Source organism: Onychomys torridus, chromosome 4 (genome assembly GCF_903995425.1).
Source record: "Onychomys torridus chromosome 4, mOncTor1.1, whole genome shotgun sequence".
Classification (NCBI taxonomy): Eukaryota; Metazoa; Chordata; class Mammalia; order Rodentia; family Cricetidae; genus Onychomys; species Onychomys torridus.
Genome location: NC_050446.1, coordinates 66,638,382 through 66,662,895, shown reverse-complemented (window position 1 = coordinate 66,662,895; position 24,514 = coordinate 66,638,382). Strand labels below are relative to the sequence as shown.

The 24,514-nt window shown below is 52.7% G+C and overlaps 1 protein-coding gene across 1 annotated transcript in view; it reads right to left on the bottom strand.

The window, feature by feature from the left end:
* Positions 1–5: 5 nt before the first annotated feature.
* The window catches only part of Tspan18 (tetraspanin 18), a 141,202-nt gene continuing 116,693 nt past the window's right edge, over positions 6–24,514 (bottom strand). Inside the window, exons 3-10 of the mRNA XM_036184484.1 lie at positions 23,628–23,707; positions 21,365–21,437; positions 18,573–18,767; positions 9,855–9,929; positions 8,821–8,919; positions 7,703–7,885; positions 3,840–3,923; positions 6–2,608 (exon numbers count right to left, since the gene is read on the bottom strand). Coding sequence (XP_036040377.1) covers positions 2,561–2,608; positions 3,840–3,923; positions 7,703–7,885; positions 8,821–8,919; positions 9,855–9,929; positions 18,573–18,767; positions 21,365–21,427 — 747 coding nt within the window. The 5' untranslated portion in view covers positions 21,428–21,437; positions 23,628–23,707 and the 3' untranslated portion in view covers positions 6–2,560. The remainder of the gene's footprint in view (positions 2,609–3,839; positions 3,924–7,702; positions 7,886–8,820; positions 8,920–9,854; positions 9,930–18,572; positions 18,768–21,364; positions 21,438–23,627; positions 23,708–24,514) is intronic.

Below are 24,514 nucleotides of genomic sequence, written 5' to 3'. Positions count from 1 at the left end.
TGTCCTGTTTTATATTACAAAATTTCTCTTGATATAGAATATAAAAGGGGGAGCTTGGGAGTTACAATGATAAATTAGCTCTGTTTCCTACTGCAAGGGACATTTACAGATTCCAAAATAGACTATAACATATGATGTGTGTGTGTGTGTGTGTGTGTGTGTGTGTGTGTGTGTGTGTGATGGGGTTTCTGGGGCAGGGTGCTGGGCTCAGGACCTGGGTAGGCCAGGGGCTTGGGACAGGGTGCTGAGAAGGGCATGGGCCACAGATCCAGTCTTAGCCCCCTTCCTATAGGATATGGCTGTCCCTTTGGCAAATGGCTCTGGGACAGGCAGAGGCTGTTCTGTTCACTACTGGGTGAGGGTCACAGGACATCTCAGGTGAAGCTGTAGGTCCTGGGGTGAGAGATCAAGGGAGGGTTCCATTCCCCTCCCCTGGGAGTACACAGAGCAGCCCACCAATCCCCACTAGAGTGACCCCAGACAGTCTTGTAGATGGCTACTAGCAACTTCACAGGGTGGACTGCAGCCTCCCTCTTGTCCTATGAGGGTGCCGGCTGAGGAGTTGGATCCATAGCTGGGTTGGATCTGGGCTACCTTGGGGCTCTTCAGCATCTATATGCAAAGTTCCCCTGTTGAGAGTATGATCTACCCTGGAACTGCCTGGGCTATTCTCAGCCCTCTTTGTCCCAGCCCAGCCACCTCTGGAAGCATGGGCTAGCTCTGGGCAGCAGCCCCAGAGCATTGGGCTCTGTCCTGTTCAGTCAGGCCATGAGCTTCGCAATCGACCTCAGCTGATCTGTTTGCCTTCCTAGGCCATTGGAGTCCAGTATGTGGTGGGTTCTGAGCCAGAGCCAAAGGTTCTCTTAGTCTGGGCTGGGAGCCAGCAGTGGGGTCCTCTGACCTGGTGACTCGGTCTCTAGGCTTTTTATGGGGATGCCAAGTTGTCATAAGGACAACTTGGAAAAGTGGCGCTCAAAGACCCCTAGAAAGTCCAGGATGGGTGAGGACATGAAGAGGAGGGTCCCCTTGAACCCAGACAGCACAGGCAGCAGGGGAGCCCTGGGCTCCAGGCTCCAGCTATGACTCCCAGGTGGCAGGAAGGCAGAGGGAAGCTGGAATTAGATCAAGCTCTTCCCTCTAGGAGAGGAGAGCAGGCACTCCTTCCACCAATGCCGCCTATCCCCCACCCTTCCCTGCTGAGACCATGGCAGACATAATTAATCAAACTTGAGATCCTGACAGACAACACTAATGGATTCAACACGGTCTGGACAGGGTCAGGCATCTTGCAACCCAGTTGGCAACCTAGTCTGTAGTATGAGTTGTGCATGAGTGTGTGTGTGTGTGTGTGTGTGTGTGTGTGTGTGTGTTTTAAGTTGTGAACCTATGAGTCTGGGTAATCTGAGCCTAGAGAGAATAGCAAAATGTCATCTGGACAGCAAAAGGACAGAAAGTGTGTCATGGTAGGAATGGCTGAGAGGCTGTGGGGTTCTTTAAGCCTGCAGACAAGAGTTATGACCTTAACCTCTAGGAAGGAGAGAGTGGAGGGGATACATGGACAGAAGCACAGGAAAACGGAGCCTCTTCTGTCTGTTGTGGTGGTGTGATGCCAGAGCTTCTGAAGGCAGGAGGCCGAATTGGGAGGTAGTGAGCTTCACGTGTGGAGGTATGCAGCGGGGAGGGGGGATTCTTGGCAGGGACCTTGAAGAACACATTCAAGCCTCAGCTCTGGGTAGAAAGAAATGAACAACGCCGGGGGTGTCTTCTACTGGGGAGAAGAGGGAAGGGTGTGGCCCGAGGGACAGGTGATGTATGGCAGTAGGCTTAGGCAGAGGTACAAGCAGGGCAGAGTGGACGCAGTACGGACTTTTCTCAGCTGTAGAACTTGGTGCCGGCAGTTCCTGGCCAGTTTGCATTGGGATGCTGGGGCAGGTCTGATGAAGTCCTGGCATGAGTGACAGCAGCCCAGAGATGACCTTGTCACGCACATGTTGTGTGACCGTGGACAGGTCACTGCCCTTTTCTGGGTTGTGGAGAGGCTTTGATCCAAGGGCCACGTTCAGATCCAGTGTCCACACTCAGCCGCCCTCAGCCAGCCAGGAGCGGGGAGAGCTTCGCCCTCCAGCAGGTGGCGCTGCAGATTCTGTCCTTGCACTGTGAAAAGTGGGACTCCTTGGTGCCTCTGAGCTCTGGCTCATCCTCCAGGGTGTGTTTCTGCCTTCTGGATGCTCAGATCCTGGAAATGTTATGAGAGGAGACCCAGGCCAGGGGACACTCCAGTCTGACAGGGCCCAGGGACTCTGAGGCTGATAATCCTTTGGTCTCAGGAACAGCTGGTCCCAGGCCAGCCCTAGGTTCTTGTTGACATCCATAGCTCCTGCCTTGGAGCCAAGGTGAGGCCTCTGTAGTTCACATCTGTCTTTGTTTTGTTTTTTCAAAAATTAGTTCTATGCTCCTGGCCATCTGGGCTGGCTTTGCCTCCTCCCCTGGGGCCAGAGGACAAGGAAGGGAGGGGGCTGGCTACTGGACAGTGGTGGGCTGGGAATCTTCAGACCATGGCCTACTGGATGCCCCGGAAGAGGCACATGGCAAAGATCATGAGGAAAAGCTGTCGAGAAAGGAAGAAGGTGAGCCAGAGTCAGGTTGTGTGCACACCCAGGGGTCACCCAGCACACTTCCCGAGAGCATTCTTGATACCACCCAGGGCAAGCACATCATGCTCACCATCCATCTGAGAAGGGGGGTTTGGAAAGCAAGCGATCTGTTTAAATAGTTCCAGTCTGCATTTCTTGGGCCAGCGAAGACTTTAAGCAAAGCATAACCCTTCTTGGGCCCCAAGTGTGTACCAAGCGCTTACCATGTAAAGTAGATTTTAAGTGCTGTATCAGCAGGCTTTCTAACCAGCAGGAAGTGAGGCACAGAGAGGTTGTACAACCTGATTCAGGTCACACAGCTCCAGTGGGGCAGCCCGGCTTGAGCAGAGACACACTGCCCTCAGAGCCCCCCTTGATTCTAGCCCCTCGCCCAGCTAGCTCACGGGGACATGATGAGGTTTGCAGAGGTCACAGCACCCTAACCTTGACCTGTTGCTACAGTGAGGGAAAGCTATGCACAGAGGACACGTTCTTGACATTTGCCCAGCCCCAGAAAGATCGGTGTGTCTGTTGTTAGTTTCAGTTCCCACAGGAGGCTTTGCTCACACGATATATGCTTGTGGAATTAACAAATGGTGCCCTCACTTCCCCCGTGGCTTATATTATCCCAAGAGACAAGACACAGAGGGCATTGAACAAGGAGATATCCAAGGTGCCAGGTGACCAGAGCATCCTTGAAGGGAGGGCCCTAAACAGCAGGAGGCAAGGGCCTAGCGTCAGGCTGCCTGGCTTCCTGGCCCGAAGTGCATCCTAGAACTGGGCAGGGGGCAGTGAGAAGGAAAAGCTGAAGCGCCACCTAGTGGTAGCTCAAAGGTCAGCAGCCATTCATATGTGTGCTCTGGGGCCCTGGGATAAAGGGTACTAACGCTGTATTATTAAAAACAAAAAACAAAACAAAACAAAAAATGCCCGAACACTTGCAAAGGCAGGGCCTTACGAAGAAGCACCCCAGTCTTCAAGGCAGCTCACGTATCCCACAAAGTGCACTTGGAGTGCAGAGTTGGGGTGAGATGGGGTACCTCTCAAGGCCTGCCTACTCTCATTGTTCTGGGACAAGCAGACTTGTAGCTTCAGGCTACAGGGATTTCTCTAGCAGCAGATGTTTGCAGCAGCCAGCAACCATGGATCTGGGGAGCAGGCTGGGTGTCCAGGCCCCAAGGCTTCTTCCCAGGGGGCCCTACTCACCTCAATAGCCAGCACCCCAATGGCAAAGGCCCCAGCCAGGTAGACATAGGTTTCGAAGGTGTTGAGGATCACCGCGTAACAGCCCTGGGAAGGAAAGGACAGGGATGAGGAAGGTGCATTCTGCAGCTGGGGACCATTGTTTGCACTGAAGTCCCTGGCATCGGCCCCAGGGCTCAGCAACTACAGGCTGACATTTTCACACTGATGTGGGGATGAGGAAGTATCAGGTCACTGACAGAATTGACAGCATCCCTACTCAGTGACATCTAGTCCCAAGACAAGCTGAAAACTTCCCAAGGCTAACTCAGCCTTAGACCCAGGGTATGAGGGAATGTCCAAACACCCAGGCTTCCTGGTGCTCTTTAGAAGTGGGGACTGAACCCTGGGCTCCTTCAATCAGAATGTCCTATGGCACCCCCTGCCCGCCCCAGGCTGAGACAGCAGCTTGCAGAGGTTCACAGTGCCCCTTGATCCCTCTCTTGACCAGCCTGACTGCTAACTTTCCAGTCCTTCTTTCTCAGTCTCACAGGAGCAGCCACCTCCCTGTGACTCATGTGCCTGCTGCCTCTCTAGCATCTTACAAGACCTCCCCCATTGTGCCCCAAATACATCATACTTTGTGTCTGCTACAGGAGCTTTGCCCCGACCCCCATGGTGGCCACAGACATCCGTCCATAACCAGTCCTCTCTGTGAATTATATATACAGCAGTGCTGGGGCTCAAACCTAGGACCTAATGCTGACCATGCAAATGCTCTACCATTTGAGCCCCACCCACCCCAGCTCCGAATGAAATATATGCATTTTTTTTTAAGGATAGGATCTCATGTAGTCCTGGCTACTCTTGAACTCTCTATGTAGTGGAGGATGACCTCAAACTTCTAATCCTCCTGGCTTTACCACCTGAGTGCTAGGATTACCCAGTTTATGGGGTGGTGGGATGGAACCTAGACTTTATGCATGCTAGACAAATCTGTGGTTGAGCCATACCCCAGCTATCCGAAACACATTCTTAAAGAAACAGTTTCCTTTCTTGTATGACTGCTGGGATATTCTTTGGGCCCAACTGAGGACTTTCAAGTGGACTGGCTTGGTGGTGTGGCAGGGCTAGGAATGGTACCCATCTATGTAGGGTGACTGTTGGATCTGGGGGTTCTGCCAAGACTGGGGTCTTGGTGTTCAAATCTCTTGCTGCTTCCTACTCAGAATCCCACTGTCTTCGGCTAGAAGTGGACTGGAGGAAGCTATCTCTGAGCAAGGAGACAGTAGGACCTGATCAGAGACAATGGCCAGGTGGGAGTCACAGTGTCTTCCAAGTGGAGGCTGGCTAGGAGCTAAGCAAGGAGGGGAGGGAGTATTCTCCCTGGAGCACCATGGAGTGAGTGGACAGACTGCCTAGACACACACAGACTCCAGCACAAGTGACCCGAGCCAAGCAGAAGGTTGGCTGGTGGAAACTCCCAGGGACAGGGAAGCCCTTGGTGTGAGTGAGCAGAGGGGATGGTACCACCTACACTTAGCATTCCCTTTGCCAGGGGCTTTCTGGGCTTCATGTATCCTCCATGAAGCCTCCAGTGAGAGTGGGTTATCTCTGGTTTACCTCCTCAGAAACAGGGATAGAGCAGGTGGGTGGCTCACTTGAGACCACGCACACAGCAGGAGGGGAAGCCCAGATTCAGGGAGGGTCCTGGGATTCTTTTCCCCTTTATCCTGAGGGGACAGAACTATTTCAGAAATGCTGTCCTCGGGTGGCCAAGCCCCTCTATCACAGCCTGGATCTGACAACACCCTGGGTATCACCCCACGATGGGGCACCCCCATCTGACAGAGTGACAGAACGTCACTCTCTAGATACGTGTCATAGGGCCTATCCCCCACCCTGGTTCCTGCTCATAGTCACCCCAAACCAACCAGAAAGAGGGCAGCTTACCCTGGGCAATAACACTCACTTTCTTATCATTAGGGTGCCCTTCACAGGCTCCAGGATGAGTACCCCACTGCCCACCTGGGATCCCTGCCTGGGTATCTCAAAGGTACTTCACTTTCAACATTCCTCAAACTTTACAATGTCCCTCAACCCAGGAAGCATAGAAACACCTTTGCTACATGCCTGTCCTCACACTGAGATTTATCACAAGGCCACCTTATCACCACTCCAGTCTGATGTACCATCCTTCCTCCTTGGGACCACTGTTCATGCAGAATTGTTTTGAATTCCTAGCTCCTGAGCAGCCAGAGTCCCAACCCAGCCACCTCCACATTCCCGAAGGAACTACACACTTCCGGCTTGTGCCAGTCACAAATGTGTCCTGGGCTTTGTGGAAGGCAGTTCTGAGAGAATCCAACTGCAGATGGTCTCCCAGTGGAGGCTCTTCACAGAAAAGGCATCCCAGAGGGGATGCCAGTGAGAGAATCAGCCCCACTGAACCCCCAGAGGCTCTGTGATGGAGAATCGATATGGCTATGCGGTCCTCAGCCCAGGGGACAGCAGGAGTGTGCTCACGAGGGAAGTGTCCAGAAACCAGGAACTTGCAGGAGAAAGTTCAGGATGGGGGGTGGAGTGGGGCAGGAGCCTGGCTGTGGGACTCTCTCCCGATCCCACCCAACGCCCATCCCTCAGCAGCTCCTTCAGTGAAGAAATTGTGCATCTCCGCTGCTCCGTCTGCTCCTTCTGTGTAGATCTTCTGCCAACTACAGCATCTTCTCCCTGTCCTCAACAAGGTCCTGGGTGGCTGCATTCTGGTGGAAGTGGGGGTGTCACACTCTCTCATAAGGGTCTGACTCAGTTGCCCAAATGTTCTTTGTTCATATCCCCTTGGCTAAACGTGTGATTCCGGGCCTTTGGCAGACAGCAGGAGAGGCAAGGCTTCTGTTTCACACTCCTGAGCTGCCGTGGACTTTTCATCCCCAGCAGTGGAAGGAAGCGTCAGGGAAGCAGTTGGGTCGGCAGGCCTGGCTTTTGGTGAGCAGGTAATGGCTAAGGCCTGTCAGCGGTGGAAGCATGAGACTCCCCACATCCCTGGTGCCTCGCAGATTCGATTTGCTCTTCACATAGGTCTCTGTCATCAGACCTTCAGCGGCCTGCTCTCTCCATCGCCTCCACACCCCGTGCCCTCCATCTTTATTCCTGTCTCTTTCCTGGGGTAGGAAGGCAGGCTGTGTGACAGAGGAGCTGAGCTCCGGCCTATCCCAGATGAGGTACAGGGACAAGAGCTGAGTTCTTGGTGTCAAGTTGAGGCCATGGGATCAGGTCTGAGCCCAGTGATGCCCTCCCTTGGGACCCTGAGAAGCTTAAGCTCCAGCCCATGTATATTCCGGCACTTCCTTCAACCGATTTTCACCCACTGTGGGCAAGGATCACTTACGTTCACTGGTTCACCATCTACCACCTCTCCCTAGACCAGGGTCCCCATGGGAGCAGGGCGGGGTCTCGTCTCTTGTGCTCCACCAGTTCCTGGCATTTGAAATTCTCCCAGGGAAGTCTGGCCAGGGGACAAACCCAGATGTGGCTCTCATGCTCATCCCCTCCTTCCTCCCTGCCTGCCCTGCATCCTCATAATAAATAGAGTGTATCCCTAAGGAGGACCCCCGACCCCCCCCGACCCCCGCCGACCTCTGACTTCCATTATTAGAAGTTTGGAAAACTCACCTTGGAACGACAGCCCCAGTTCCCACCCCAGTCTGAACCCAATCGTCTCCCTCCAGTGTGATCCCCTCCCCACTTCCTTGGATCTCAGAGGCATGAGTGGAAGCCCAGGCCGCAGCCAGAACTGCCCCCGACCACCTTCAGACCCTCTGGGCAGACATTGCTTGCCCCCAGCTTTGCCTGCATTTGTGGAGTAGCTGCTGGGAGCAGGGCAGTACCTGTTTATTTATGAATGGATTCCTTCCCAGCCGGCATTCCTCCCTGCTGAGCAGCACCCCATCCCGAGTCTGGGGTTCCCTCCGGCAGCAGGCCATGGGCACCTCCTCACTGTCTAGTGTCAGCAGTCGAAACACTGAGGCCATCTTGAAGTCTTCGGGCCCGTTGACCCCACAGCAGCCAAACTAGAAGAGAGCCGAAAGTGGGAGCCAGAGCTAGACCAGAGGGGATGTCAGCTTCTGCCAGGGCCCAGCTCCCTCTGCCTTCCATGTGACGGTGATGATGACCAGTGTCCCTGGGCTTCGGGTCCTCTCTGTAAGAGGGGCATGGCAGTCTGTTCCTTACTTCACTAGCACTTGGTAAACACTTTACATACAGTTGCTATGAGTTTAGAACATGCTATGCTAATTATTATTGTTACTTTGGCATGTGCAGATGTGCGTGTGTGCGTATGTGTGTGTGTGTGTGTGTGTGTGTGTGTGTGTGTGTGTGTGTATGCATGAAGGCCACAGGTCAGTCTCAGATGTCATAATTCAGGGGCTGTCCTTTGTTTTTTCTTTTCCAAGACAAGGTTTCTCTGTATAGCCTTAGCTGCCCTGGAACTTGTTCTATAGACCAGGCTGGCTTTGAACTCAGAGATCTGCCTGCCTCTGCCTCCTGAGTTCTGGGATTAAAGGCAGGTGCCTGCACCACCCAGCTGTATCTTGTTTTTTGAGACAGGCATTTTACTGGTACCTGAGGCTCATAGATTAGACTAGGCTGGCTGGCTGGCTAGTGAGCCCCAAGGATCTACCTGTCTCCACTTCCCCAGTGTTGGGATTATAAGCATACATCATAACACCTGGCTTTTTTACATGGGTACTGGGACTGAAACCCAGTTCTTTGTGGTGTCACAATAAGCACTTTACTAACTCAACCATCTCCCCAGCCCCTGTACTAATTATTATTAACATCAGTGACAATGGCTATTGCTTGAGGACTGAAGTCAGGGGCGGTGAATAGACTTTGTGGAGAGTCTGGACTTCGATTCGCTAGCTGTGTCAGCTTAGAGTGCTGTACAACTGATGATTCCCAGGCCAAGAATGGGATCGGTGATTCTTGCATGGCAAGGGGCACTCACTGTGATCATGACCGAATTCCAGGTGGCAGAGAACACATCAGTGTCATTATTGCCTTGGTAGTGCTTGGTGAGCTCCTTGGTGAAGAACTCGCGGGTGAGCTGAGGACAGAGGAGAGGATGCTGAGTCTTCTCAGTCTGGCCTCCCAGGTCATCCTAAGTTGTCCATTATGGGCAGGCACCCCTTCCCAAGGCTTGGGGTCTTGCTCTGTCATTACAGGCTACTGCTATGACAAGGCTGTCTGTACACACAGTGTTCAGCTAACCCCAGGATGGAACACACTAGGGACCCTGCTCAGCCTCGCTGCTTTTCTTAGAGGATGAGCATTGAGGTGGGGGGGGTGGGGGCGAATGTCATCCCATCCTTCAGAATCAGCAGGTGCCAGGCCCAACCTACAGGAACCCAGAGTGTGGGTAAAGAGGGAGTCTTCAATTACCCATTGCTCCCAGCTATGTCCTCAAAGTCACTGTTCTTCAAGTTGACTCCTTGTCCCAGGCTAGCCCATGTGTCTTATCCTTCCTTGTCTCCTGTTTGGGGCCCAGGCCCTTCTAGCTGTGGTGCCAGGCCTTGCCACCTAGGCTCAGGGCAAGGAGCTGGATGAAGCTTCTGGAATGAATGGCCCATGATGTAGGCTAATCAGAGCGGCTGGTAGCCTAGCATGACACACAACATGCCCAGACAGTGTTTGTCCTCTCTAACCATTTGACCATGTGACACCTGTCATCAGGCTATCATTGAGACGGATGTAAAGTCTAGAATCAGGCTGGAGCTAATATCAGGTGGTTCAGGAGAGGGGACCCATGGGCACCCTTGGGTGAGGACTTCTGAAAATACTCCTACAGAAGGAGACTTCACTGGGCTGGGCTGATCTGGCCCCTGGTCCCTCCCTGAGGTGCAGGTCATGTTTAGGCTTGTGGCACTGGATGTGGGACAGCTAGTTCTAAGAGACTCTTTGGGGGGAGGCAGGGCTCACTCTGCAGCCCCCGTGCTCGGTGGGTAGTGAGGGCAGCAGGGTGGAAAGCTGAGTGGTACATACGTGTTCCCTGAAGATGAAGGCCAGGATGGCTGCTGAGAGCTCTACCAGGAAGATGACCAGGATAAACAGGAAAAACTGCAGAGAGAGGGCAGCCATGAGGCCCACGTGGGCACCATCTTACCACGCTTCCTTCTGTGATAGATGGAGTGTACTCATCTTCTAAGGCAGACCCTTGCTGCCATAAATCACTGTTCTCATAACAAACACGCCAAGGATCTACCCTTGGAGCCACAGAGTTGCAATAAAACCTATGAGCAATGCAGGCAGATAAATCTGTCTTCCGAGCACATGGTCGTTGGGAGAGGCTGCTTTGTAGAGTGCACAACCCGAGCAGCCCTACCTGGGGGCCCTGGGAGGAGGCTGCTGCTGGAATTTGCTTGGGCTCCCTTTGGGGACATTTCCCTCTATGAATTACCCAAGCTGTGGGATTCTGAATTCTTGGGGATCCCAGGCTGGGTTTCCTACCCTGTCAACCTCAAGGCCACTTTTTCCCTGCTCCAGTTCTCTGGTTGCCATGGAAATAGGGAGGCCATGCTATCTTCAGCTGAAACAGAGGCGTGAGATGATCAGCAAGGTAGTGGGACTCCCAGAAAGTCCAGGGGAGGGGAGTTTGATGTCCAACACAGAGCCCTGTCTGCTCCCCTCACTAAATTCCTATGTTCCACAGATTAACCAGGATGCTCTGTGGTGGAGCCCTCCCATTCTGGGTGGTCTCTTGTGCCAAAGTTAAGCTCCAGCCTCACCCCTGAGAGGCCTTCCTGACTTCTCCCAGTGGGCCCTCTCCACATCACAGCATCGAACAGAGGCAGCCCAGCAGATCCCTACTGCAGGACTTTGCCGCCAGCTGCAGGCTGCCTTCCTCCAGCACCTGAGAGGCTTCACACATGAACAAACGGTCATGCCGACCCTGTGACATGTTATGTGTCTCAGGCTCTGGTCCTCACCAACACTGACTTGGACTTGGCTCAAGAAACAGGAAGAAGCGCTTTGGCCTGCCTTCCTGAGTACACTTACAAACTCCATCCTCACCCCCTCTGGAGCCACCAGCAGAGGATCCACAGCAAGCACACCCCCGGCTGGTCCCTATGTCCCATCCTCCTTGCCACACTCAGGCTGCTCAGCCTGTATAGGTTGTACTGGACCAAAAGGAGATGAGGGTGTTGGGCTTAGTCAGATAAAATCTAGGGTCCCTCTTTCCTAATAACACAGGACTTATAATGAAGATGGATGATATAATGGAGTGAAGTCCCCATGCTGTGGAAGTGTCCCCTGGCCACTTGGATGAGCTGTAGAACCTGCCTCTAGCTCAGAACTCAGCCACTTGGCCATGGCTTCCTGGATGCCCTGGGCCATGGTGGATGGCTCTGAGGGGTTTTCTCTTGTCATTTTCTTTTTCCATCAGAAACCCCGTCACTTCAGCCTCATCCTGGGAGACCCCAGTCATGTTCCCACTACGGCGTTTCCGCTCCAACACAGCTTCCCCAGAGAGGTCCCAAACTGTTGGGCATGGGCCACTTTGGAAAGAATGAAGGACAGCTGTAAGACAGGCCCCTAGACCATTGATTGCATCGTCTGTCAATGCAATGGCTGAAGAGAGAAGGTCTATCTTAGACTATCCACAATGGGACCATCTCCCTGGCCCATTGCTCTGCCGTGGGAGTAACCTGTGGGCTCTCTGCATCCCTGCTGGCCGTGCATACCACTGTTTCAGCAGGCGGATGGGCAGGCGCTCAGTTTCAAGCTGCCTCTGACCTCTGACGCAGGCCCTGGCCCCAGTCTTTCCCATGGCTCTTCTCTATCACTTTCTCATGTCCGAGGAAGCTGAGGCTGGAGAGGTGATGGCTGGCCCAAAGGTGTGAAGACTGAAAAGCCCCAGGCCAACCCTCTCCTGCTTGGGGCTTCTTGCTGCCTCTGTGCTAAGAGAAGGTCTGCAGCCCAGGGGAACATGGCAGGTGAGTAGCAGCCTTGCTGGAGACAGTGGGGGACAGCCTCCAGCCAGAAACCCAGCACTTCTCAAAGACTCGGGGAGTCTTGAGCTGAGGACAGGGAGCAGTGTGAAATAGGTCAGAAAGCTTCCTAGGCATGGGGCAGGACCCTGGCTGCTGCTCCCCAGTCTTTTCTGCACCCTTTGACCTGGCTTCCATGAGTCTGGCTATGCCTGGGCTGAGCAGCCACTGAGAGAGTGTCTTTTTGCAGCCTCCCCACCCTCCACCCTGGTAGAGATCTGGCACTTCCATTTGGCTGGTCATCCACTCTACTCAAAGTGGCCTCTCCAGGGCCCCTCCCCACTCTGTGTCCTCCCTGACTGTTGGCAGGTCCTCTGGCTGTTGACCCCACAGTGATGCTCACAATGCTGGTGGTGTCCAGTAGTCACAAATTATGGCTATATGTGCCAATATGTGCTTTGCAGTTTCCGTGAGATTGTAGGTGGTGAGCTTTGCTTGAGAGCAACCTTGCTGATTGGCGGGGAAGACCACTGAGAAACTCTGGAAAGCCTGGGCACCATCTAGGAGAACAGCAGCCACCATGCCCTTTGCTCTCACCACCTCAGTGCTGCATGCCACTCGTGGTGGTCTCCTCTCTGCAGCTTGGGGAAGGGGCAAGTGTCCTGGGCAGCAACCCTCCATTTTGCTGCTGGGCTGTGGCTCTAAGAGGAAGTGGTGTTGCTGCCATTTGGAGGTGACTGCAGGTGATGGCACTGCAGTTTTGGGGGGACAGCAGAGCTTTTAGTTCTTAAGAGTTGGGAATGGCCAGCACTGATCCTTTTTATTTCCCATGTATCAGGTCAGGAGCGGAGCTAAGCAAGATGCATATTTTCCCAGTGGACTGTGAGCACAGAATGACAGCTGGGAAGATCTGGTTATCCCCACTTTACACATGAAGAGTCTTAGGTTCAGAGAGGTTGAGCAGCCAGCCCTGGCATGCACAGCCAAATGTCAAAGCTTAAGCTCTCACCAACACCTCTGCTCTGCCTCCTCCTTGGGACCCCATCCCAAGCTTCCATTGAGTGCCTGCTCTGAGATACTCTGGGCATGGACAAGCCATAGACAAAGGCTCACCGGGGGGGGGGGGGGGGGGGTGCACAGAGCTGAAGCTTCAGGAGAGATGCCATGAAGAAATGTGGCAAATCTTGGCCCTGAGAAAGGGGAAGAGAAGCCTGCCCAGAGGCCAGAAGCTGGGAACTCCCACCCAGTGCAGATCTGCCCTGCACAGGGTGTGAGTTTCAAAGTTCAGGTTGCAATACCTACACCAGACACAATGCTGTTTCTGCTCTCCTGGGACTACTCCAGTCAAGTAAGTGACTGCTGCCTGCTCACACAGCTTTCTGCTGCTTGGGACTTTCCCCAGGGGGCCCAGGGGGCCCTCCCAGGGGATTCCCACCCTTTGATTTCTACCTCTGTTGAGTACTGAGGGTAGCAGAGCACTGAGGGTAGCAGAGCCGGGGCACTCTTACCCATGGGGAATGTCCTGGTTCTCCTTTCTAATAAACAGTCCCCAATTTCCACACAGCTCAGGTAACTGTTCAATACACTCACTTACTCCCCCCCCCTCTTCCCTCTCTTTCCCCTCCCCACCCTTGTTAGAATTAAAGATACTCTTTAGGTAAGTTGGATATAGGCTCCTTGTGACATTCAGAGGAGACACACAGGAAATGGCCAGGACAGACCGTCAGCAGAGCTGGTGTTGGGGGGCCCTGACCCACACATGTGCTATCATTGTTAGCTAGGTTAGCCATTAGGTGACTGGTCACAGGGCCCATTATCCTCAGACTAAGGCCCCAGAACCAGGCAGGTCTTATTGCTGCAAACCTTGAGGTCAGGGTGCTGGAGGGGCTAAAGCTGTGTTCTGTTGGTCCTGGCCAGACAGCCAGACTAAGGAGGAAGTCAAAAGCCTCCAGGGAGCCCCCAGATGCCACCAGGGTCTGATTCAGTGGCCCTTTTCTTCAGGATCAACCACATAGCGAGCTTCAAGTTGGGAAAGAGAACTGGTTGGAACGTTTCAGAAAACCTTCCAGAAGGGGTTGTAGCTCAGTAGGCAGAATGCTTGCCTAGGATATCTAGTCCTGTACTGAGTCCCTAGTAGTGCACAGACTAGGCATGGGGGTACACCTGTAATCCTGGCACTTAGAGAGGGGTACAGGAGGATGAGAAATTCAAGATCATTATTGCCCCCCTCCCTAGCCTGGGCTTACATGAGCCTCTGTCTTAGAAAAACAGAAAAGCTTCTCAAATAGTCAATGCCCAACAATCCCACCCCACCACATACATGCCACCTGTATATGTGTTTGCACACAATTCACACACTACTACATAACCCACAAAACACACAACACAGGTACACACACCATATACACATAGCAAAAAACATATGTATGCATAATATGTACACATGCACCTGTAATAAACTATACAGGATACCACATACCACACATGTACACACAACACACATTCATGTGTACTTGCACATACATGCACACACTTAGAACACCCCCCCCACACACACACACACACACCTCCAGTGTAGCGCTCTTGCACATGATTTTGGCCTGCCCAGATCTATTCTGGGTTGGGGCTGAACAGCGCTGGACTGGATGGCAGTAGTCTGAGTATTCTGCCTTGCTTCTCATCCACACTGACTTTAGGCTTGTGTGAACCGGGCGTGGGAGCCAGGTGAGCAGAGAACAGAGAGAGGCGGAGTGATAGGGAAGGAGAGAAAAGGGAGCAGGAAGAGAAACTCTGAGAGATGGTGGAAGCCGAGAGGGCGGAGGAGGGGCTGATGTAGAAATGAACAGGACCAACTGGAGACAGAGGGGGTCAGCGAGGAGGGGACCCAGCTGGGGCAGCTCTTAGCTGTCCTAAGGGGACTAGTCTGATCCAGCCTGTCCCCAGCTCTCAACCTTCTCCTCAGACTTCACAAAAGACAAATGCCCCATTCTCCTCTCCAGCTGGCAGGGTGCAGGGCACACTTAGCCGAGGCTGGCAACGCAGTAGAGCACAGTCTGCTCTCAGCCAAGAGCACAGGCTGCCTTCCGGGCTTGGCTGCTGGGATGGACCCATTAACAGTGATGCATCCCTGGGGACCACGGCAAGGAGGGGAAGGCATGACCTGCTTTCCAGATCCCTTTTCTTTCCCCTCTCTCTTTTATTGAGACAGAACCTAATACTGTAGCCCAGGCTGGCCGTGATCTCACAGCAGTCCTGCACTAGCCTCCTCAGTGCTGGGATTACAGGTGTATGCCACCACGCAGGGTTTACAAACCCTTTTTATGCATACATATTTGTGTCTGTGTTTTGAGTTAGCATACAAAGTGGTGGGTTTCTTTATGGCATTTTCACACCTCTTTAGTGTTGGTTGCTTCCTTGTTTCCCCATCACCTCACCTCGTCCTTCTCAGCACCTCAATCCACCTTTCATATCATGTGCATTCTGATATCTTCCCATTCCCTCCCTTAAAGTCTCTTTTCCCCCTCTCTTGGGCCCCTTGCTAGTTTTCTGGCCTCTACCCAGTGCTTTCTCCCACATAAATACACATAAATAAAAATTAGAAGCTTGGATCTGCATGAGAAAGAACATGCGCTATTTGTCTTTCTGAGCCCGAGTTACCTCACTTAATGTAATATTTTCCACTTCCACCCATTTTGCCTGCAAATTTAATAAATTTCATTTTTCTTTATGGCTGAATAAAATTCCATTGTGTATTTGCACCACATTTTCATTATCCGTTCATCCATTTTCTGGCTATTGTGAACAGAGCCACAGTGAACATGGGTGTGCATGCCTCACTGTGGTAGGACATGGAACCCTTGGGGCACACGCCTAGGAGTAGCACAGACTGGTCATCACACACTGAGACCAGGTCCTTCTTAAAACCCCTGGCTCCCCAGCCAGAGAGCAGCTACATGCAGGAACTGACTGATGTGGAAGGGACAATCCACTAGGGGGCGCCCGCAGGCTTCTTTGTCTCGCCTAGTAAAGTTGGTCCAGTTCCGCTCTGAGAAATAAAAGGACCTACAGCTCCCCTGCTGCTCCTCCTGTCACAGGCCATTGCACTTCCTCTCTGGGAGGCGGAGCACACAGCTATGGTAGGAATGAGCCACATGGGGGTGTCTTAGTCTGGGAGGATCCCCAGGCCAGATGTCCTCCTCTAGCACACTTGGTGCCACTGTCTGTAGCAAAGACAGTTTCACTACATGCAAGGCAGTGCCTTTGATCTCAGCACACTTGGCTGAATCCCCCGGGGGTCTGAACCGAGCGAGTGGCCTGCCCTCCAGGAGTGAGGCACTGGCTAGTGTTTCTACCCCAGCTCCTGACCCTACAGTTTGCACTGGGCCTCGGTCCATAGTTTTGTGAAGTGCTCTCCACAAGTCCTCTATGAGGAAGTCCTTCAGCCCACCAGCCAAGGTGGCCCCATCACTGAATTGCATGCTATCTATGCACAGGGAACATCTTCAGGTTTGAGGTATGTATTCATCCCTAAGCAGGAACCCTGCAGCAAGGTGGAGTTCAACATTGAAATTCTCTTGGCCCCAGGCCCACAGAAGCTCCTGGGAGAGCATCCCATCCAGCAAGACCAGGACAGCAAGGCCACCTCACCACAGCCCAGAGGAGTCCAGAGAAAAATCACTTGCTGCTGCTTGATCTGCAGAGATTCAGCCTCCAGCCTAGCTAGTCGGTCCCTCGACAGTCAAAGATGCTGAGGCTGAGAGGGTAAGAACCAGATGGGAAGCACAGAGCAGGGTACACACTCACACCCAGGCTTGCCTCCTGTCTAGCACATCCCCAGTGGCTAGGTCACCTCTCACAGCATGGGCTTGATGGAGGGGACAATTACTCTAAGTCCCTGACCCATCTCTAGCACCAAGGGAACTGCAAGGGCACCCCCAAAGCAGGAGTAGAAGGTTGTAATGGTTAACATGGACTGTCAACTTGGCAGGGTCTAGAGTTACCTAGGGGACAAGCCTCTGGCCCATGTCTATGAGGAAGTTTCTAGGTTGGGTTAACCACAGAGGGAAGATGTGCCCTATACGTGGGCATCACCACCCCATAGGCTGGGATCCCAGAATGAATAAAAACCAGAAGGTGAGCTGAGCACCAGTATGCATCTCTCTCTGCTTCCTGACTACAGAGACTTTGTGACCAGCTGCCTCAAGCTCCTGCCACCATGCCTTTCCCTCCGTGATAGATGGCACCTCCAAACTGAGCCAGAAGAAACCGTTCCTTCCCTAAGATGCTTTTGCCCGGCCATTTATCATAGATGAGAAAAGTAAGAAAGAGAGAGAATTAACGAGCAGCTTCGGAAAGCATTCCATCTCCACTCTGGAAGTGGAGAGCTGCAGTTGTGATCTGCCGACAGCCAGCTTGGCTTCGTTGCTAAGGGTTTATAGATCGGGGCTTTTGGAGGAAGGAAACCGTCCTAGCCAATACCAATGTCCGCAGTGGACTGTACCCTGAGACGCCTGGCTGTTTAGACTCATGGGGCCAAGGCCTCTCCAAGAACCATAAGCAGAGGTCCTGTGCAAACAGCAGGCTTAGGAGCTAGAACAGCAAAGCTCAGGAACAGCCTTGTTCCTGGGGAGCAGTACTCTCAGCTCAGACTCCAAGGGGACTTTCTGAGCATGAACACAGTCAAGTATGTTGTGTCCAAGGGCACTGGCTTGACATTTTTTTGGGGGGGGGTTAAGGGAGCCAGGAGAAGTCAACTCCCAGAGGCATGGTAAGAAGTCCCAGGGCAGCACAGGGTCACTCTGGTGGGATGCTAAGGAGTTAGGTCTGGGAAGAGGGGAGACTGACTTAAGAGGCAGCTGAGAATTTTCAAATGGGGGTGTTCCACCAAGCAGTCCTCAGGCTGCTCGTCACTGCTCAGCCGTGAATGAACCAGAACAGTCTGGGCCTCTCGATTGGTCACAGAGTTAAAACGTAAACCAGTGACAGTGAATACTGTTACCAACGTCCAAAGGTATGTTTGTGACAGTACAGTTAGCTATCTCCTATCCTTAAACAGCCATCTTGGGTTTGGGGCTACTCAGAACAGACCTTACCTGACCCAAAGTTAAACTAATAGAATGTGGTCAATTATTTTTTCCATGGTTAGTCTGAGGAGATGGAGAGGAGTTTTCATGTCAAGAAGCTCAGGTATCTTCCTGAGCAGAACTCAGTTTTCACGCCCACCTTAAAAGCCTCACTGGACCAAGATTTGAGGAACCAGGCTCTTTGATCTCTCACACAGGCTCACCTTGACCCGCCAAAGTGTGTCTTCCTACCTCTGCCAAATTCAAAGCTCTCTCAACCTTTCTTCTGGTCTCTGCTTCATGTTTCTGGAAAGGTACTCTGGGACGGTGTCCCTGACCTTAGGCCTCCTCACCCAAGCGAGAGATGAAAGTCTGGGGCTTCAGGAACCACCTCTGCACCAACCCCCTGAAGGGCTGTGGGTAAGGAGCTGGACATCTCAGGGCGCTGTGGGTAAGGAGCTGGACATCTCAGGGCTTCCAGACCACTGACCACAGTCAGTGGGCTGGAGATTGAACCCTGGACTTTGTGCATGGCACGTAGGTTCTCTACCACTGCGCTACATCCCCAGATCTCAGGACTCACTGGCCTTACTGCTGACAGCCACAGAGGTGGGGAGAACGTTTTGGTTTCTGAAACCAGGGAGTCAGCAGCCCTCTATCCCTCTCATAGCAGCCACAGTTAGAGTCGGGGTGAGGGATGGGTCACTCACAAATAGCAGCAGACACCTGTTCTCTCGGACAGCCCCACAGCAGCCCAGGAAGCCCAGAAGAAACAGTAGGCCGCCCATGGCCAGGACAATGTAGGCGCCGGTGGTCAGCAGGGGGTTGGTAGCCACAATCTCCCGGAAGCCAGTGGGATCCACGAGGACCCAGATGCCAACGCCCAGCAGGCAGGCTCCTCCCAGCTGTCCGTAGGCGGGCATGGAAAAAAGAGGACAGACAGACAGTGAAGTTAGATGTTCCTTTCACACCCTCCCCTCAGAGAAGCCCGGGCCTGAAGTGCTGAGGCCTGCAGGGTTGGGCAGGATCTCAACATGCTGAGCCCGAATCTCCACAGCTCACAGGCCATTTTGAGTCTCCGTGGGACTCAACAGTGGCTTGTGGCTCCTTGGCCTTCAGCACAGCTCATACCTTCTCTATTTTCTGACCTGTGTGTCACCTCAGGCTGTGAAGGACTGTGCCACAGAGGGCTTATTTGTGACTTTCATATGCTCCTTAAATGTCACAGCTCCAAGCTTCAGAGGTTTCCACACTGTGGCCCAGAGGAGGCCATTGACTCTCAAAAGGTCACCTCTCAAGTTTACGGCAGAGTCGAGGCTGTAGCCTAGATCTCCCTGACACTGAACAAGCTCTGAGGGGGATGCTAAGCTCACAGTAGCCACGCTAGCGGCAGGGTTTGCTCAATGAACTCCCGTTTTTTTTTTTTTTTTTTTTTATTGTTTTGTTTTTCGAGACAGCATTTCTCTGTGTGTATGTAGGCTTAACTGTCCTGGAACTCATTCTGTAGACCAGGTTGGCCTTGAACTCACAGAGATCCGCCTGCCTCTGCTCTCAAGCGCTGGGACTAAAGGCGTGCGCCACCACTGCCTGGCTGAACTCCCATTCCTGACTACGTGCCCAGAGCCTCTCTCTGATGTCTTTGCATGGCCCATCTCTCTCCATGCCTTGCTCATCTTGGGAGAGAAGCAGCTTAACCTGGAGCAGAGGTGTGTCTGATGTGTATTAGCTGTGTGACTTTAAGTAAAGTGGCTGACTCTTTCTGAGCCTTGGTTAACTAGCAGCTTGAATTCCCACCTCCCGCATCAACCCCAGCAGAGAAGTCACAACGGATTTTAGGGGGCAGGACATTCCATTTCTCTTGAGCATGGACAGTACTGGAAGTGGGTCTGCTGTGTGTGGCACTGGGTTGACATGAAATCCGGGGGCTAACAGGGCCTGATGTTCCTGGTGGCACAGGTGAAGAATAGCAGGTAGGTTGGGGTCACTGCCGCCTCTGGCTTTCTCAGCAGGCCTGTAAGCCGTGGACAGAGCTGAAAAGCTGGGTGAAAGGCATTGGCAGGTGCATCAATCAGGTGGGGTGGGTAGAGAGACTGGAGGAGAAGAGGGCAGGCCTCAGTTTCCCCACCAGTCCTCCAGGAAGGTCTGCTCCTCTCATCTCTCATCACTCTGGGTGGCTTTGGAGTTGAGTAGCCACCTGCTGAGAGCTGACAAGGAGGGTCCAGCACGGGAAAAGTGGGCTGGGGTCCCCGTAAGAGAATGCCACTTTGTATAGAGGCTGCCTAGCTCCAAGGTCCAGGAAGTGGGTTCCAAAGAAACACAACAAGATGTGAAATTGGACAGCCTGCCACTGCTAGCAAAGGGACTATTCTTACAGGACTGTCCCCAGGGGCCAGTGGTGGTGCCTGAGCTAGAGAGCCGGGGTTGGCCAGGGAAGCCTGTGGAGGCCCACGAAGTGTGTGTGTGTGGGGGGTGGGCTCTGCTAATGGAAGGGTCTGTGGGCCCGAGTGGGGAATTGGGTGGGCTGCTGGCATGGAAGAGGCTTCCTGATGCCAGGGCCTCTGTCCCTTCACACCCAGCCCATGGTTTGGAGGGAGATGGACAAGCTTGTGCTGTACCAGCCACATTCTAGTCACCTTGTTCACTATCTTGCTAAATTTTCAAAAAACCTGTTTTAGTGGGTGATTAAGAGATGAAGATGTCAGCCAGGCAGTGGTGGCACACGCCTTTAAGGCCAGCACTCAGGCGGGGCGGCAGAGGCAAACAGATCTCTAAGTTCAAGACCAGCCTGGTCCAGGGCAGCCAGGCCCACGCAGAGAAACTCTGTCTTCAAAAACAAAACAAACAAAAAAAGAGAGATGAAGATGTTGAGGTTTGGAATGATGAAATGTGTTTCCAAGCCGCAGAGCTGGGGTGCCAAGGCAGGCTCCTCTGAGAAGCTTCCAGTTACAGAGATGGCTACAAGGCTGGCTTGATCGTGTTGGGGGGCATGGTAAGCAGGTGTACATGCGTGTGTGTGTGTGTGTGTGTGTGTGTGTGTGTGTGTGTGTGTGTGTGTTGTACACGAATGTATGTGCATGTGGAGGCAAAAAGTCAACCCTAGATGTTGTTCCCCAGGAGCCAGCCACACTTTTTGAGACAGTGTTAGGTTAGGCAAAGTCCCGGGGATGTCTCCCAGAGCTGGAGTTACGAGCATGTACCATCATCACATTTGGCTTTCTATGTGGGTTCTAGGGACTGAACTTGGGTTGTAAATGAGCCATTTTTTCTAGTCCCTAGCCTGTCCTTCACCAGAGGCTGTCCCATCTCAGGGCCTGGTTGAAATGTCTGCTGTGATGGGAGTAAAGGTGGGAACTCAGGATCAGGGCAGTCAACGCCAGGCCTTCCAGGGAGCCCACTGGTCAGGCTCATCTGGGTACTTAGCTTCCTGTGGCCATTTTAGGGAGGAGGCTAGGCTTGTCGCCAGCAGAGACCAGAGACCCAGGGGAGACCCAGGGGCACTTACAAATACGAAGAAGTTGAAAACAAACATCAGATACTTCATGCAGCTCAGACAGTCACCCTCCATGGTGTTCCACCTAGAAAACACAAGGTCACTCAATTCTTCACCTGGAGACACTCAGACAGACTCCATCAGCTGGAGCCCAGCCCAGCCCCACCCAGGAGCCCCAGGCATAATTCCTCTCTCAAGGGCAAAGACTGGCTCCTTGTTGGGTCAGCACTGGGTGAGGACAGCTGGAACTTTAATCTGGAACTTCAACTCTTATTCTCTAGTTCCCTGGCTCTGGTCTGTTACCATCCTCTGAAGTGTATGCCACACACCACACCACACACAGACACACATTACACACTCTGCATGTTTTACACACACACAGACACAATATATATATATTGTACACACTACACACACTATATATATATTATACTCACATACACGCACACTATTACACTCCATATATTATGTACACACACTACACACACACACACACTATTATACTCTATATTATGTTCACACTACACACACATTATATATATATATATATATATATATATATATATTAAACACACACACACAGACACACTATTACACTCCATACATTATGTACACACACTGCAAACACACTATTACACTCCATATTTTATGTACACACTACACACACACACACTATATATATATAGATATATATATTACACACACACATACACGCACACTATTACATTCCATATATTATGTACACACACTATACACACTACACACACACACACACACACACACACACACACACACACACACACACACACAAATAGGTGCCAAGAAAGAGACTGTCCATGGAGTGTAAGGTCCTTTGTGGTGGTCTTCATTCCACTGAGCCCCGGAATATGAGGAGCAGCTGTAATGAAGGCTGTGAGTACAGACCAGCTCTACCACCCTCAGGGCTACCCAAATCACAGTCTCAGTGGGGTTTTGCTTTAGAGTCTAGACCCCCAGTGGCCCCCAAATGCCAGGCTCTCTGGAGACTTGCAGAGGTGGAGGATTAAAAAGCTGAACCCTTGCAGGGTTCCTCCTCCATACCTAGCTGAGGGCTACATCCTGCCACCTCCTCCCTCTTGCCCAGACACTCCCTGAACCCAGGGACCTGAGGTAGTATGGAGGGAGAAGCATCAGTTTACAGGATAGGGGTTTTCACTGGGAGTCATGGCTGTAGTCAGTAGTTCTCTAACTGGATTCCCTGAGGCCAGACAAACCCTGGTTATCTTCAGTATTCTCCACCCCTCACCCCAGCCCGGGACTCAGGCCTTCATCTCCAGTGGGCTTAGAGCACAGTGTCTTAGATTGGAAGGAGACAAGTTCCCTGGGGAGGAAAGCCTATTTTCAGGTTGCTCGGGAGAACGATGGGTGTTGGATAAAGGAAGGCCATTACATAGATAAAGTCCTTCAATCCTGGCCCAGAAGCATGGAAGCAGGGCCAGTGGTCAGGGCCAACCTGACCTGGTGTGAACCCAACTCTTTCACTAGGGGTGTAGGACAGGGGAAGTGCAGTGGAGAGCAGCCTGGGAGTCGCCTCTTAACGTCCTTCCTCAAGACAATCCCAGGAGACAGAGGTGACACCTGGACCTGCTGCCCAGAGGGCCCTCACCCAAGCCTCTGAGGGTCCTATGCTTACAGTTGCATGTCATTGCAACTTACTGCTTCAAGTAGACTAGAAGCTTGAGGCTTTGAGGGGTGCTTAGGTCTGACACAACCAAGTGCCGACTTAGGAGTGGCCTGGGTACCTTACGTCACCAGCACATCACCGAAAGTCATCGTTCTTCCTGAAGAGTTGAGAAGTATTAATGTGGCCAATGACATGTAGCCAGCCAGCCAGTGATGGACCCTGCCTGGGGCAGCCCAGCACCCTGTGGGCACCACCTGCTGGGGGTGCTGTGTGGTTATTCAAAAGTACACGCGGGCCTCAGGGAGACATGCTTCCCCAAGCGCCATGGCCAGTGTGTTCACTGAGACACTTCCAGTGTCCGGGACAGCCCCGCACAGTGGCATCAGTTAACACAACTTCATCAGTGAGTGAATGGTGGAAAAGAGAAACAACAGACAAAATGGCAGAGTCAGCAAGTAGAATCTGAAGAGGACAGATGACAGGGAGTGATCAAGGAGGAGTGCAGGAAAGGATACGCAGACTGGACAGAGTCAGAGTCGGGGTCAATGGATACACAGACTGGACAGAGTCAGAGTCAGGGTCAATGTCGGGGGGAGGGGGGCGAAGTGTCACCTGGATAGCCCTCTGGGGGTCAGCAGAACGAAGTCTCCTAGTCAGAGGGACTCAGGTGTCTCTCACCAGCCCAGCTTGCCCTGGAAGAGAAAGTTTAAGGATATTGGGCACTGAGGTACAACGAACGCAGGGCTCCAGGTATGCACACAGGCAATGGCTTGCTAACTTGCCCATGGCACTAATGAAAAGCTGTCAAGACGTGAGGCCATGCCGGCTGGGGAGGGCTGCTGCTCTGGTTATCTCCTTCCTACACAGCTGTCCCCAGTACCCTGCTGGCTGCACGTGAGCCATGTCTTCATGTGGTTTCTGCCATGGTCTTCATCAATGCTGCCCTGAGGTGGCAGGCTTGGGTGGCCACCCATCTGATGCCACCCGGGCATCTGTCACACCTCTGCAGCAGGGCCATGCCACCAAGTCCTTCCCAGCAGCCACAGGCTGCCGTCAGGGAGAAGTTTGATGCAGGGAGCCTTTCTTGGTTCTGCATGAAGATTTGCTGGAAGGTTCTGCTAGAGAGCCAGTTCCTAGCAGTGCAAAGGAAGCTGGGCTTACTCTGTGGAGACTTGTGTTGATCACACGTGCGGGGAGTTCTACAACCCAGACCTACTTTACAGGCTGTGTTAAGAGAACAGACCCAGGAGAAGGTCTGTACTCTGCCAGTGGAGCTGGGGCTTGAGAATTCTTCCCAGGAGAGATGGGAGGATTTTAAGGTCTTAAAACAACCTGCTCAGATGCTCTTCCTCAAGTGAAAGCCCACTTGGGGCCAGTGAAGTATATTCTGGGTGTCAGATTCTCCTTTTTCCTACCATCCCTTCTTTTACTCATCCACCAGTCAACTGACTTATCTGTCTGCTCATCCATCCGTCCATTCATCGATCCATCAGTCCATC